At 36.9% G+C, this 13,691-nt stretch overlaps 1 protein-coding gene across 1 annotated transcript in view; it reads right to left on the reverse strand.

Moving 5' to 3' along the window:
- LOC117983246 (uncharacterized) overlaps nt 1–13,691 on the reverse strand; it is a 123,236-nt gene that overhangs the window by 45,549 nt on the left and 63,996 nt on the right. Inside the window, exon 2 of the mRNA XM_069499191.1 lies at nt 489–533. Coding sequence (XP_069355292.1) covers nt 489–533 — 45 coding nt within the window. The remainder of the gene's footprint in view (nt 1–488; nt 534–13,691) is intronic.

Below are 13,691 nucleotides of genomic sequence, written 5' to 3' on the forward strand. Positions count from 1 at the left end.
GTAAAATTCCTTACGGTGGCGCGCGGTGCGGTTGTAGGGTGGAATGAAGTCAAAAAGCTCTTCAGAGCACTCCCCATTATAAAGGCGATAGAACACGCATAGAGAGCTAACGTCTCTGCGGTGTTCCAGGCTTTCCAACGAGCCGGTTAGTTTGGGATCGTCCACAAGTCGAACAGCCCGCCTTTGGATCCGATCAAATGGAAGGAGTTGGCACTGGGGTGCTCCGGCCTAAAGGTGAGAGCAGTACTCCATGTGTGGGCGGACTTGCGCTTTATAGAAAGGAGACTGTGCTCGGGCGTGAAGTACCGCTTTGCTCTGTTGAGCACCCCAAGCTTTTTTTATCAAGATTTCTTTTAAAATAAGAATGAATTATTAGTGCAAAATTGGCAGTGAACGTGCATATTAGGTTCTGAAGCCTTACTTTGGTGTAACTCTTTGCTTGTGAAGAAAAACGTGTTTTACAATCAAACTGTTAGTTTTTCACTCACTTATATAACTGTAACCGCAGTCATCTCCATGCTGTTGCGACTCACCTGAAAAAAGACAAAACTTACGTTAATTATAGTGCTATTGTATCATTAAATCAAAAATGTTTTAATTTGGTGGTGAAAATGCTTGGACTAATTAAAACTATGAAGCTAGTGAAAGAAAATATAGTAAGGAAAACTGTATGTCTGATACTTCTTCATGATGTTCTGCTAATCAGCACTAGGCCAGCGTGATGGATTATAGCCTAACTAAGTCCTTCTTATTCCGAGAGGAGATCCATTCTTAGAAGTGGGGAAGAAGACGGGGAATACATACTCGTACACTCGTACATAGGTATTGATAAGCATTAAGAAGAATGAAGATAATAGCTGTTTGGAAGTAAGATAGACACCAATATAAGTTAAGCTTAGTTATAATTAATGAACTTTAAACTATGAATAATATCTCTAGAATCTTGAAGTCACTTTTACTATGACTGTTGCAGAAAATAACGACAATGTAGTGCGGATATTAAATCAATAAGAAATCAGGTAGAAAACCTATAAGTTAAGTCCACTGACATAGAAAAAAACAATGGACTTTCAAATCGATAAAAAAATGTGAAGAATATTTATATAGCACTATAGAAAAAATTAAAGTATTCGAAACATGTGCGGCGGCATGTTTTGTCTTCCCTAGCTTTGAAACTAATCAAACCTTTTTCAAGTGTATCTATTGCCATGTACATAGAGTTCAAAGTTGCCAGAAAAAACTATTTCCACAGCGACCTTTTCTTAAGTGAAGTCACAGGAACTTGCCGTGAGAACACATGTAGTTGCATTATCAGAGGATTTAGAACTTACTATCGTAGCAGTAAGGTTTAAAATGGCACGGTGGGAGTTCATCAAATTTCCTATGCAATCGTCACGGCGTATCGCGCTCGATCGTCACGCGGCATTAGATTTGAATCTTGAACTCTTTAAAATGGAATAATGGTGTCTTCCGTGTACCGAGGGGTGCAGTTAACTTCACGCCTTAGATTAAAAACGTGCAATCTAAAGTCATCCTTATTGCCTTTCACAGATAGTTTATAATCGTCTATGCCAGTGAGGTTTCTTCGGTTGTAATATAATATTGCTTAATTTCGTCCATTAGACATACGACAACTATCACGAGTTGCCGTTACGAAGAGTACTGTAGAATTGTTAGAATTAAATTTCATCGTCCCTACAATTACCCAAGATCATTAAGTATCTACATTGCTTCCCTACATTTACCTACCTAAGATCATTTAGGATCTACATTAACTTATTGAGTACGTTCTTGATCCATCAGTTTGTTTTACAGTACTTGTACAAAATAGAGGAAACCTAATTTAGAAAATTAACTTAATTTTTTACTAATTTTTTTTTATCAGTTTCGTTATCTGCTAATTTTTAAAATTTATTAATTAAAATCTTTTAAAACAAAAACTGGTTGAACTTGATCGAAACCGATATTACTTTCATAATATCTGTTAATATTTTCATCAAATTTTAATTAATTTCTGACTCTAAATTTTATCATAATGCCCAGCCCTCACATGGAGTACTGCTCCCACCTTTGGGCTGGAGCACCCCAGTACCAACTCCTTCCATTTGATCGGATCCAAAGGCGGGCTGTTCGACTTGTGGACGATCCCAAACTTACCGGCTCGTTGGAAAGCCTGGAGCACCGCAGAGACGTTAGCTCTCTATGCGTGTTCTATCGCCTGTATAATGGGGAGTGCTCTGAAGAGCTTTTTGACCTCATTCCACCCTCTTTTTTCTACAACCGCACCGCGCGCCACCGTAAGGAATTCCACCCTCACCATCTGGGTGTCTGGTGCAAGTTTTCGTTCATAGATCAGATAATACTGATCTCATTTCACAAAGACCGTTCAAATCGACACTTTTCCCCGTAATCATGAGAAAAAACCGGTCAAGTGCGAGTCGGACTCGCACACGAAGGGTTCCGTACCTGCGTACGAAACATACCTAACACTTTTATGTAAAACACTGCAAGTTAATGATGGAATGCGCCATCTATATGTGATTTAGTAAATTAATTTTTTCGTGAACACATTTCAATTTTCCGGATTTCCTTTACTTATGCTATAAGACCTACCTGCCTGCCAAATTTCATAATTCTAGGTCAACGGGAAGTAGTACCCTAGATAGATTTTCTTGACAGACGCGACAGACGGACAGACAGAAAGACAAACAGACAAAGTGATTATATAAGGGTTCGTTTTTTCCTTTTGAGGTAGAGAACCCTACACATTCTTGCCGAGTGCGTAGAGTAAAAGCCGAAAATTCTCATCGTCCTAATGACGTAACTCTATACTTTATGGGCTGTAAGGAATTTAATTTTGGCCTTTATTTTTTACCAACGATATTCTTTTGGAAGTGGGGCAGTTTGGATTTTGCGCAGGAATCACAAAAGGAACCCTGCCAAGTTATTTTGGTAAAAAATTTAAAAATGCGCAAGTGATTGATCTCTCAAAAAAAACCGGCCTTTAAAAAAAGTGTGAGTCAGACTCGCGCACTGAGGTTCATGAACACAATTAATTTTTTTTTCGTGATGTTACCACAAATTCACATTTTTCGGGTTTTCCCCTTTACTTGTGCTTTAAGACCTAGCTACCTGCCAAATTTCATAATTCTAGGTCATCGGGAAGTACCCTATATAGGTTTTCTTGTCAGACACGACAGAAGGATAGCAGACACACAGACAACGAAGTGATCCTATAAGGGTTCCTTTTTCCTAAAAATATTAATTCATCTAAGATACCCCTAATATTTTCATTATTTTTTTCTTTGTACTTAGTTAAGTCAAAAGTTTCTCTAAAAATAAAATCGGTATATTTAATTCATGTTCTTATAGACTACTCTACTAGATTCTTATTTTGGTATCAAAAAACTGAAAAACAGCAGGTGGTTATTCTCATGTCCCAAGGATTTTTTTCGATTTTTGTAGTTATAGTGCTATCCTTTACCAACGCTTCCTATGGAAAAGGATAGCACTAATTTAAAGACCTTGTATTCAACAGAATAACAGTATGCGGCCAAAAGTGATGAACAATGTTCATTGAACATCGATCTTTAAAAGGAGACAGCAGATTTGCAGATTTGTAGAGCATTGTCTCTGTCGTTGAGACCGTCAAAGTGTCATATGGGTATGAGTGACAGACAATGCTCTACAAGATGAAATGTCATTTTAAAGGCCAATGTTCATCATTTTCAGCCGCGCACTGTAGTCATATTAGCAAGTTATGTCACGAATTTATATTAGAACCTTCCCAAAGTTTATGAGGTCAAGTGACAAGCCGTGATAATTTATCTTGGGACTTTCGTCACTCGAAGGACCAACTTCTGACCCAGAAAAAATAATATGAGCATCAGCTATAAAGTTGATAACATTCGGAAAAATATCTTCAAGTAGATTTTACTTCCTTGACAATTTTTTGTGTTCCTGCTTAACTTTTATAAATTTAAAAAAAAATCGCAAGCGTTTTCAGTAGTAGTAGTGACACAGGTATGTATTTTAAACAGATTGTAATTCCCCATTAGTTTGTCGGTATAATTTGCCATTGAATTCTTTTAAAACTGTACCCGTAGTACAAGATTTTACGTCTCACCAAACCAAACCAAATTCGAGAGTCGAAATACTTCCGCGTTACAGTAAAATGGACCTAAACAACCTTGAATTGAAGTCAAATATTCAATGCCACTGATTTTAATTTCGCAATGTATCCGCTTGGAGCGCTGGCTGTAGAAGTGTAGACAAACTTGAGCTTTAAAACAAGGCATTTAAGATTCAGTTTAATGTAACGCGGAAGTATTTCGACTCTCGAATTTGGTTTGGTTTGGTGAGACGTAAAATCTTGTACTACGGGTACTGACCTAGAATATAAATAATAAATTAAAGAAGATTATTATTAGAACTAAAGAGATCAGTAATTATTAATTATTTCTATTATTAACAGTCAGTCAAATTAGGATGTTGCTACCATATAGGTATTCTGTAAAATATTAGAATCATAATAGGATGAAGATAAAGAATATAATATTGTAACGGTTATAATAGGTATTTTAATAATTCGTGACAACCTAGTGGTGAAAACGTCCGCCTCCTAATTAGCTATTCGATGCTATGTGCGTTTTAAGCAATTGAATATCAATTGCTTTAACGGTGAACTAAAACATCGTGAAGAAACCTGCATACCTGAAAGTTCTCCATAATGTTCTCAAAGATGTGTGAAGTCTGCCAATCCGCACTTGACCAGCGTGGTAGACTATTGCTGAAACCTTTCTCATTCTGAGAGGAGCGTGCTTTATAGTAAGCCGGGGCGGATGGGTTGATCATGATGATGATCAACCCATCCGCGACCAATTATTGTTTGGTTGTAGACATAATTTTATAATTAGTGTTAACTTTTCATTGCAGACTATTTAGGTTTAAGTGTTTCATATATGTACTAAATATTTATGTAATTGTAACTGTTTGTTTCTACAAAATATATAAATTAAAATAAATTAAATTAAAATGATATCTTTTGAAATCTTATCACATGATACAATATGATGTACAGAGTTCCATACAAGCCTGGGAACCATGAGAAACAATGCACCAAGGTTATGGGATGCGCAAACATACGGGCCCATTGAATGATCAAGTAGTACTTATAAGATAATGAGAATAGCCCTACATCCTTAGATTTAATTATTCGTGACTTCAATTTTTGAGCTTCAGGAATTTTATTATAGCTTGAAATTCTGGCTCAATGTTTTTATTTTTAGGGTTCCGTAGATGAATGTCAAAAAACGGAACCCTTATAGATCCGTCATGTCTGTCTGTCCGTCCGTATGTCACAGCCACTTTTTTCCGAAACTATAAGAGCTATACTGTTGAAACTTGGTACGTCGATGTATTCTGTGAACCGCATTCAGATTTTTACACAAAAATAGAGAAAAAAAACAATAATTTTTTATTTATTTTTATGCATAATAGTTTTTGATTTAGCGAGCAAAATACGATTGTAATAAGGAACCCTCGGTGCGCGAGTCTAACTCGCACTTAGCCGGTTTTATTTTTTAATTTAGATACTACTAAACCGCCAGTAGCTGAAGGCGGTAGGGGGCGACGTCTCTTCCGGCTGCGACGTCTGGGAGTTTTCCTAATGACGCGAATATTTCCCCTTCTGACGTTTAATTAACTATCAAAAGGGTGGGGATGGGGGGCGTTAGTTAAAATGCTGTCACTAATGCAGTGCCAATGGTGATGGTGGTAAGAAAGTTTTTTTTGTATGAAGAATATTAGCCATGTTAAATGACTAATATTCTCCTTTCCTCTCCAACTAAGCGTCAAGCTTGTGCTAGGAGTAGGTAGTACAATAGTGCAACGGGCGGGGTTTGAACCGTCGACTTTTCGGTTATCAGTCCACTCCTTTACTCGTTGAGCTATTGAGGCTCTTCTTAGGAATAGGCAGAAAAGGGTAACAGACAAGATAAATTATGGCCGAAATCCATACTTTACAATAATATTATAAAGAGGTAAAGTTTGTAAGTTTATTTGTATAGGGGGTAATCTCTGGAACTACTGATCAATTTTGAAAATTCTTTCACCAATAGAAAGCTCCAAACCGGTGCGAGGCGTCTCCCCGCCTCATACCCCGATTGTCATCTCAACCTGTCGCGAACTATAGTTTAAAGTGTAAAAGGAGGAAAAGAATAAAAATAAAAAATTCGAATGCTTAGATTTCACAAACAGACGAAAGCATCAAGTTTAAACAGTTTTTTCGATTTTAGATCAAACTAGATCTCAGTACTAAAAACCAAAACAATCTATTTCTGAGATAAAAAAAATGTGGTACACTCAGGCGCGCAAGCGATCGTGCGTCGCAGACCACAGTGGGAATTTCTTCACTTAAATCCAAAAGAAAGCTTTTCCTCATACAAATAGTGGATGCTGACTTTTTGTGATCAAGTCCGTGATCAATTTCACAAATACAATGTCGCTTCATGATAGAATGTCCATAATGGACATTCTATAGTCATCGATATACATGACAAGATATGCCCAAGCAAACGAAAATTTTCACGGTTTTGGCACCAAATAAATCAGCGCCACCTCTTAGATACTAATGAACGACCCGTTTGAAATTCAGACGTCACTAAGGTTGCATTGGTGCTAAAGCACCACTGAATCGGTGCCATTTTGTTTGTTTAATAGCCCTGTCCATACGAAGTAATTATATAAGTCAATGCTTATAGTAATTTTTTTTGTAATTTGGCTAAACTAACCAATGCCTCAAAATTCACCCAAGCATCTGTAGTTTTTGAAAATCTGTTTTAAATCCATTACGAGTATTTTCAAAATCAATAGGGCAAAGCAAAGACAAATATTATGAGAAATTCTATAAGTCAAAGTCAAAGTCAAACTCAAATGATTTATTCAAAATAGGTAATTAATAACTCTTTTTGATGGTCAGATGTTGGATTTCTAAGATATAGTGGTGATAATTATTACGCAAACTTAAAACTAAAGCTACGAGGGTTCCAAACGCGCCCAGGTCTGACAAGAGCCCACAACAAACTATAGAAAGAAGGATATACATGTGGAATGAAAAAAGAGGAGAGGAAGACCAAGAAAAAGGTGGATGGATTGTATCAAAGAGGATATGCGTGTAAAAAGGGTGGATAATACGTTGACGCATAACACAAGTGAATGGAAGAAGAAGACATGCCGACAAGAAGAAGATTATAGAAAGAAGTTCAGAGTAGTTTAATGCATATGACATTCCAGAGGTTCTTCTACTAAAAGGTTTGTTAAAGTATCAATTTCGAAACTAAATAGCTGTTTTGCTAATATCCTCAGACAAACGCTACACTATTTTAATATTAACATCACCGTAGAGTCCGTAGACCGCTTAATTTCAAGCCCAGCAATACGCCCAGAGTATTGCACACTTAGCTATGCTTATGCTAAACATGCCCTATCATTATGCCACTATCATAATCTTACTCCTACTCAACTTAAAACAATTTCAACCTAAAGTCTAAAAAATAAAGTTCAAAATTCTCTGCTCACGTGTTAGGGTTTGCAGTTTTTTAAACCAACTTACTCGAGCGTTTTTCTGAAGCTTTAAATCTAAAGTGGGAAGGTGGTTTTTTGCATGTGCTGCGTTTTTTTTAAAGTTGCCTGCGAACACAAGTTACGCACGCTTGCCTTCACAAAAATAACGAACGATGTCATCGAGACAGTCTGTATGTATAGTATCACCTCCTGAATGGATCTCTATTATGAAAAGGGTCTTTTTAACGTTTCAAAGGAATACGAGGGGTTTTCTAATAGCTAATTTTATAGGGTGTGAATGTCATTATGGCTTATTTTGAAAAATATCCTTTTTTATGTTAGAGTCTTGTGTCATCTGTTTCTCGTTTGAAAAGAGCAAAAGTAATTATTGAGACTTATTTTAATTAAATATTTTTTGTCTGTCACGAAAACCTATAGGGTACTTCCCGTTGAATCTTAAAATTTGGCAGGTAGGTCTTACAGCACCAGTAAAGGAATAAATCCGAAAACCGTGGATTTGTGGTTACATCAAATTATACCAAGTGGGGTACTTATCATATTATGAAAGGGCTTTACCTGTATAATATTCGAAAAACAGAATTTTATTTATTTTTATGCATACTAGTTTTTGATTTATCGTGCAAAATGTCGAAAAAAATACCCGAGTACGGAACCCTCGTCGGTGCGCTAGTCCAACTCACACTTGACGGGTTTTTTCTAAACTAGTGGGATTTTGAAGTGACCTAACAAAGCGCATGCCATTTTAGCCAACAATAACCCAAGTGTAGCAAGCAGTAAAGCTCGTTTCTCGTTTTTTTTTTTTTTTTCTTATTACTTTTCCCTGAATTTTCTCTCCCCCAGTCGAGTTTTTTTTGTATTCTTATGTTTATTCTATCCGTGAAAACTTGTCATTAGCTTTAATTTTCTTCTGTTTTTACCTATTCATTTTTTCATATTAGCTGTAAGTTTTCCTGTTAAATAAAATAAAATAAATCAATGTAATTTGAGAGTTCCCCGGTACAAAGTACCGCGCCTGCAAACTACGACTGCCACTAAACTCGGAAACTAACTTTTACACCCACAATAAATCTCCACTGGTTTACTTGCAGTTATTTTATTGAGACTTTTCACGAAAACTTGCTGCGAATATGTTTCTGCCATCATCATCAACCTGTTACTGACGCACTACTAAGCACAGGTCTTTCAGAAAGAGAAGGGTTTTCGCTATAAGTACGTTACACTGGCCAATGACAGACTTCTCAGGCTTGCAGAATAAGAAAAATATTGCTGACAATATTTTTCTTATTCTCATAAGAAAGCTCAGAGTCACTCAGCAGGCGATGGAGAGAGCTATGCTTGGAGTTTCTCTACGTGATCAAATCAGAAATGAGGAGATCCGTAGGAGAACTAGAGGAACCGACATAGCTCAACGGGTTGCGAAGCTGAAGTGGCAACGGGCAGGGCACATAGTTCGTACAACCGATAGACGTTGGGGTCCCAAGGTGCTGGACCGCGACCTCGCACCGGAAGACGCAGCGTTGGAAGATCCCCCAATAGGTGGACGGACGACATCAGACGAGTCGCAGGGAGCCGCTGGATCCAGGCGGCGCAAGTCCGTGGCGTGTGGAAGTCCCTACAAGAGACCTATGTCCAGCAGTGGACGTCTATTGGTTGATGATGATGATGATGATGATGATTTTCCTTCACCGCCAAACACCGTGATATTTCATTGCTTGAAACGCATATAACTATATATGCGTTTAAGCGATAACTCCGAAAAGTTAGCGATGCATGCCCGGTATCGAACCCCCGACCTCCCGAATAGATCAGCTGCATCCCGAAATGCAGTTATTTTATTGTCATTTTGTACAAAAATTTCTTGCTGCAAATTTTGCTTGCTTGGATTTTATCATCGACTAGCTTATGCTCAGGACTTCGTCCGCGTGGATTACACAAATTTCAAACCCGTATTTCACCCCCTTAGGGGTTGAATTTTCCAAAATCCTTTCTTAGCGGATGCCTACTTCATAATATAACTGCATGCCAAATTTCAGCCTGATACATCCCGTAGTTTAAGTTGTGCGTTGATAGATCAGTCAGTCAGTCAATCCTTTTATATATTTAGATGTAGATTTTATATTTAATAATTACTGAAAAATACAATTTATTTTAGATATTAGGCAACACCGCTAATATAATATTTCAATTAAACAGGATATAACGATGGTGTCCAGTCAATTACAAAGAAAAGTCGAAAGTCTTTTATTTCGAAAGTTAAAAAAGAAAAGTTAATGAAAGAATTTTCGCGTCCAGCGCCCAGTTATTTGTCGCGAGCCGTGGATGCACTCGATGTCGGCTTTATTTCTTTTGGATTAGTGCAATAAAAGTTTTATTGGTCGTAAATAAATACGATCGGATCGCTTTCCGACCGCCCCCTGTAGGGTCACAGTTTAGCAACACAGTACAGTTGGGAAGTGCCATTCAAAGTCGAATTCAAACTCAATTTATTCAGAATAGGTAAAATTTTACGCTTACTGATGGTTTAAATTTTAATTTGTAAGATGATATAGTAGTGATAATTAATAAGTACTTAAAATTAAAGCTACGAGGGTTCCAAATGCGCCCAGGTCTGAGAAGAGCTCACAACAAACTCAGCCGGGTATTCTTTTTATTATCACCAAAACAAAATCACTTAAACTTATTAGAACTAACACAAAGCTGTTAAGCAATTCATTCCCAAGCTTTCTTATCATTCAAATAATCCTATACATTGTAATAGAGTTTTTCAATATGTTTACGTTTTATGAAAACTTTGAACTTGTTGAGAGACATCTCCTGGAAGCTTATTATAAAAACCTATAGAATTTTTGCATTGATAGCAGACAACTTATATCATCTATCAACTCTTGAACCAATTTATAGGCAGCAGTTTTTTTAAATTAACAGGCAATCCGGGCCGGCCCGGGACTTAGTGATCACCTGTAAAACAACGATCTAGATTCTAGTAGAACACCTCCATTTTTGTGTCGTTCTTCTCAGTTGAGAGGTATAGTAATTTCCAATTTTTGTGTGATCTCTATTTTGTTGTTACTTGTTTCTAATTTTCTTACTCTATGCCGTGTTGCTCATTTAAAAAATAAAAAACTTTATTTATTAATTTAAAGGTTTCAAGTTGATTGTACAACAACACATTTTAAGTTTGTAGGGCACTATCGGCGGTAGGTACTGCTCTTCTCCGAAAGGCTTTTGTTTGCTTTTTATTAGATTTCTCACTGAACGATTGCTAAACTGTGATATCATGGCACTGAATTTGCACTTTTTAGGTACACATTTTTACGTTTTCTTTCCAAAAAATGTTCGGCTTACTTTTTCTTTTTTAGTGAAAATTTCTATTGTGCTTCTATCTTTCCTTTCACATTCTATTCTAAAAATAGTATTAAAAACTATAACCTAATATTTTCCTTTAAATACATTTTAATAACGTTTAACATTTGGGGGTCCTTGGTTCGATCCTAGGCCGACCCAAAAAGGTACCTTTAACTTTTCCGAGCTATGAGTATGTGCTTTTAAAGCAATACCACTTTATGTAATGGTGAGGGAAAATATCGTGACAAAACCTGCATGTCTTAGAGTTCTCCATAATGTTAGCAGAGGTGTGTGAAGTCTGCCAATCCGCACTTGGCCAACGTGGCAGACTATTGTCTAAGGCCTTTTCATGCTGCGTGTTTAGTTAGTTTTACTTAGTAGGCCAGCGATGGGTTTGATTATGATGATATTTCACACATACAGTAAGCGGCAGAAAAAAATGCACATCGACCTTTAGAAAGAGATAGCGGTTTTGTAGAGCTGTTTTTGTTGACATAGGTATGAGTGATAGAGACAACGCTCTACAAAGCCGAAGTCGCATTCTAAAGGTCGATGTACATTATTTTCTGCCATGTACTGTAAATTATTATTGGCATCGTTAAGTGATCAGTCGGCATATTCGCCTTGGTATCACGAATGCACTCGACAGGATATTGGCAGTACTTTTGGATTAGAACTATAAAAGTTATATTGATCGTAAATAAATACGATTGGTGGCTCACCAGAACCGTATACTGTATCGGTGCCGGCTCTAAATCTGCAGTGCAATTTACTATTTTAATGAGATTTGTGAAATTTTTGGCTTACAAAGTTACAACTACAATAACATTTTATAAATTGACTTTTGATATAATGCTGCAATTATATTATATATCTCAGGCTCGTCGTAGTGTGATTATGTAGATATCTACGTTTTATTCCGTCAATGCAGAGTTCCCACGAGATTTTAAAAACCTGACTATAAGGATGAAGATCCACATCGTCTACATGCTGCTTGGCAGCTTGGTACAGAGATAGCTTGCATCCTGGTGACAAACATTAACTACTTTTTATCCCGGAAAATCAGAGAATTTCCGGGACCAGAAGAGTCTTTTCTGAGGTGCAAACTGTACCTCGTTAAAATTGGTTAAAGAGATGGATCGTGAAAAACTAGACAGATAAACACAGTTACGCATTCATACTATTAGTATGGATTAGGATTAGGATAATAATAATCCATACTTATTAATATTATAAATGCGAAAGTGTGTCTGTCTGTCTGTTTGCTAGCTTTTTACGGCCCAACAGTTCAACCGATTTTAATGAAGTTTGGTACAGAGTTAAGTTACATCCCGGGGAAGGACATAGGCTACTTTTTATTCTGGAAAATCAAAGAGGTCTCACGGGATTTTTAAAAAACTAAATCCACGCGAACGAATTCGCGGGAAACAGCTAGTGTGGAAATATTTTGATCAACCATTTCGCCTGATACATGGACCCTGATGTATCAACATTTATAACACAAAACACCAGTTCAAACGTCAAAGCAGCGATTAGCGCAGGGTCGCACAAAAAGCCGCCGCTTAAGTGACGGTCATCTCTCACAGCTGATGATTAAGTGCTCCATTTGTAAGGATAAACGCGATTGCTTATTAGGAGTTGTCTGACGTGTTGGGTTTTGTTTTGGTAGCGTTAAAATCAAATGCCTAAAGGGCGTGTGTAGGTAAGTACTAAAAGACTATTCAGCCACACGCCATACAATTTTGAACAGTCATAATTTCTAGCCAATAGTCAAATCTACAGCTACCTAATTGGGTATTTGACTACATCAAAAATAAATTATTTCTCAGTGATTATAAATAGAGGGTCTTTCAAAATACGTAAAATCCACGTCCTTTGTTGGTTTTAAGTGTAATAACCATTTTAAATTATCGATTAAACTAAAAAAAACACGTCAAATGATTGTGACGTCACACACCGGTATTTCATATCGCATACTAAGCGCGCGTTTTGACGTTTGATAAAAAGTTACTGATTTGACTTGTTGTCAAATACCGTATTGAATATTAAACTTGAGACAAGCGGACTCAAGTTTAATACCTATTCAATGATTTACAAAAATAAGTTCCTGTATAATTAAGACTTAGGTTTATTTAAAATTCCTTGAGAACTCTTTGATTTTCCGGAATAAAAAGTAGCTTATGTCCTGATGCAAACTGAAAAGTACCTACTGTTAAAATCTGTCGGGTGAACGGGCCGTGAAAAGCTAACAGATATACAGACATACAGACACACTTTCGCATTTTATAACATGAGTATAGATCAGAGTTGTTACGGATGCCAATATTTTGACAATATTGCAAATGCGATTCCGTAAAAGCCCCGCATTAATTGATGCGGATGCGAACATCTGTAACACCCCTAGTATAGATATGGATTAATTTTCCCGACACAAATTTTAGCGTGTAAAATGAGCCTCATTTTCTAATCACATCAAAGCTATTCATATCATTTAGCAAAAAGACGGCCAACTCCATGTGAACTATAGGTTAGTACACACAACAGTTTGTCCAACTCCGTCTAACAGTTCAAGTATGGCTGTAAATCTAAAAGTCCAGCTAACGTATTAGCCAACTGTTAGAATTAGCCGAGCCACGCTCAAACTTTACGGCTATAAACTGAGAAGTAGGTACCTAGTGCTCGAGTTTATTAGTTTATTTGACGTGCTATGATATAAACGTGTGCCGTGTTATAGAGCTATATTATTTAGGCTTTCACTCCTT

Source organism: Maniola hyperantus, chromosome 6 (assembly GCF_902806685.2).
Source record: "Maniola hyperantus chromosome 6, iAphHyp1.2, whole genome shotgun sequence".
In the NCBI taxonomy this organism is placed as follows: Eukaryota; Metazoa; Arthropoda; class Insecta; order Lepidoptera; family Nymphalidae; genus Maniola; species Maniola hyperantus.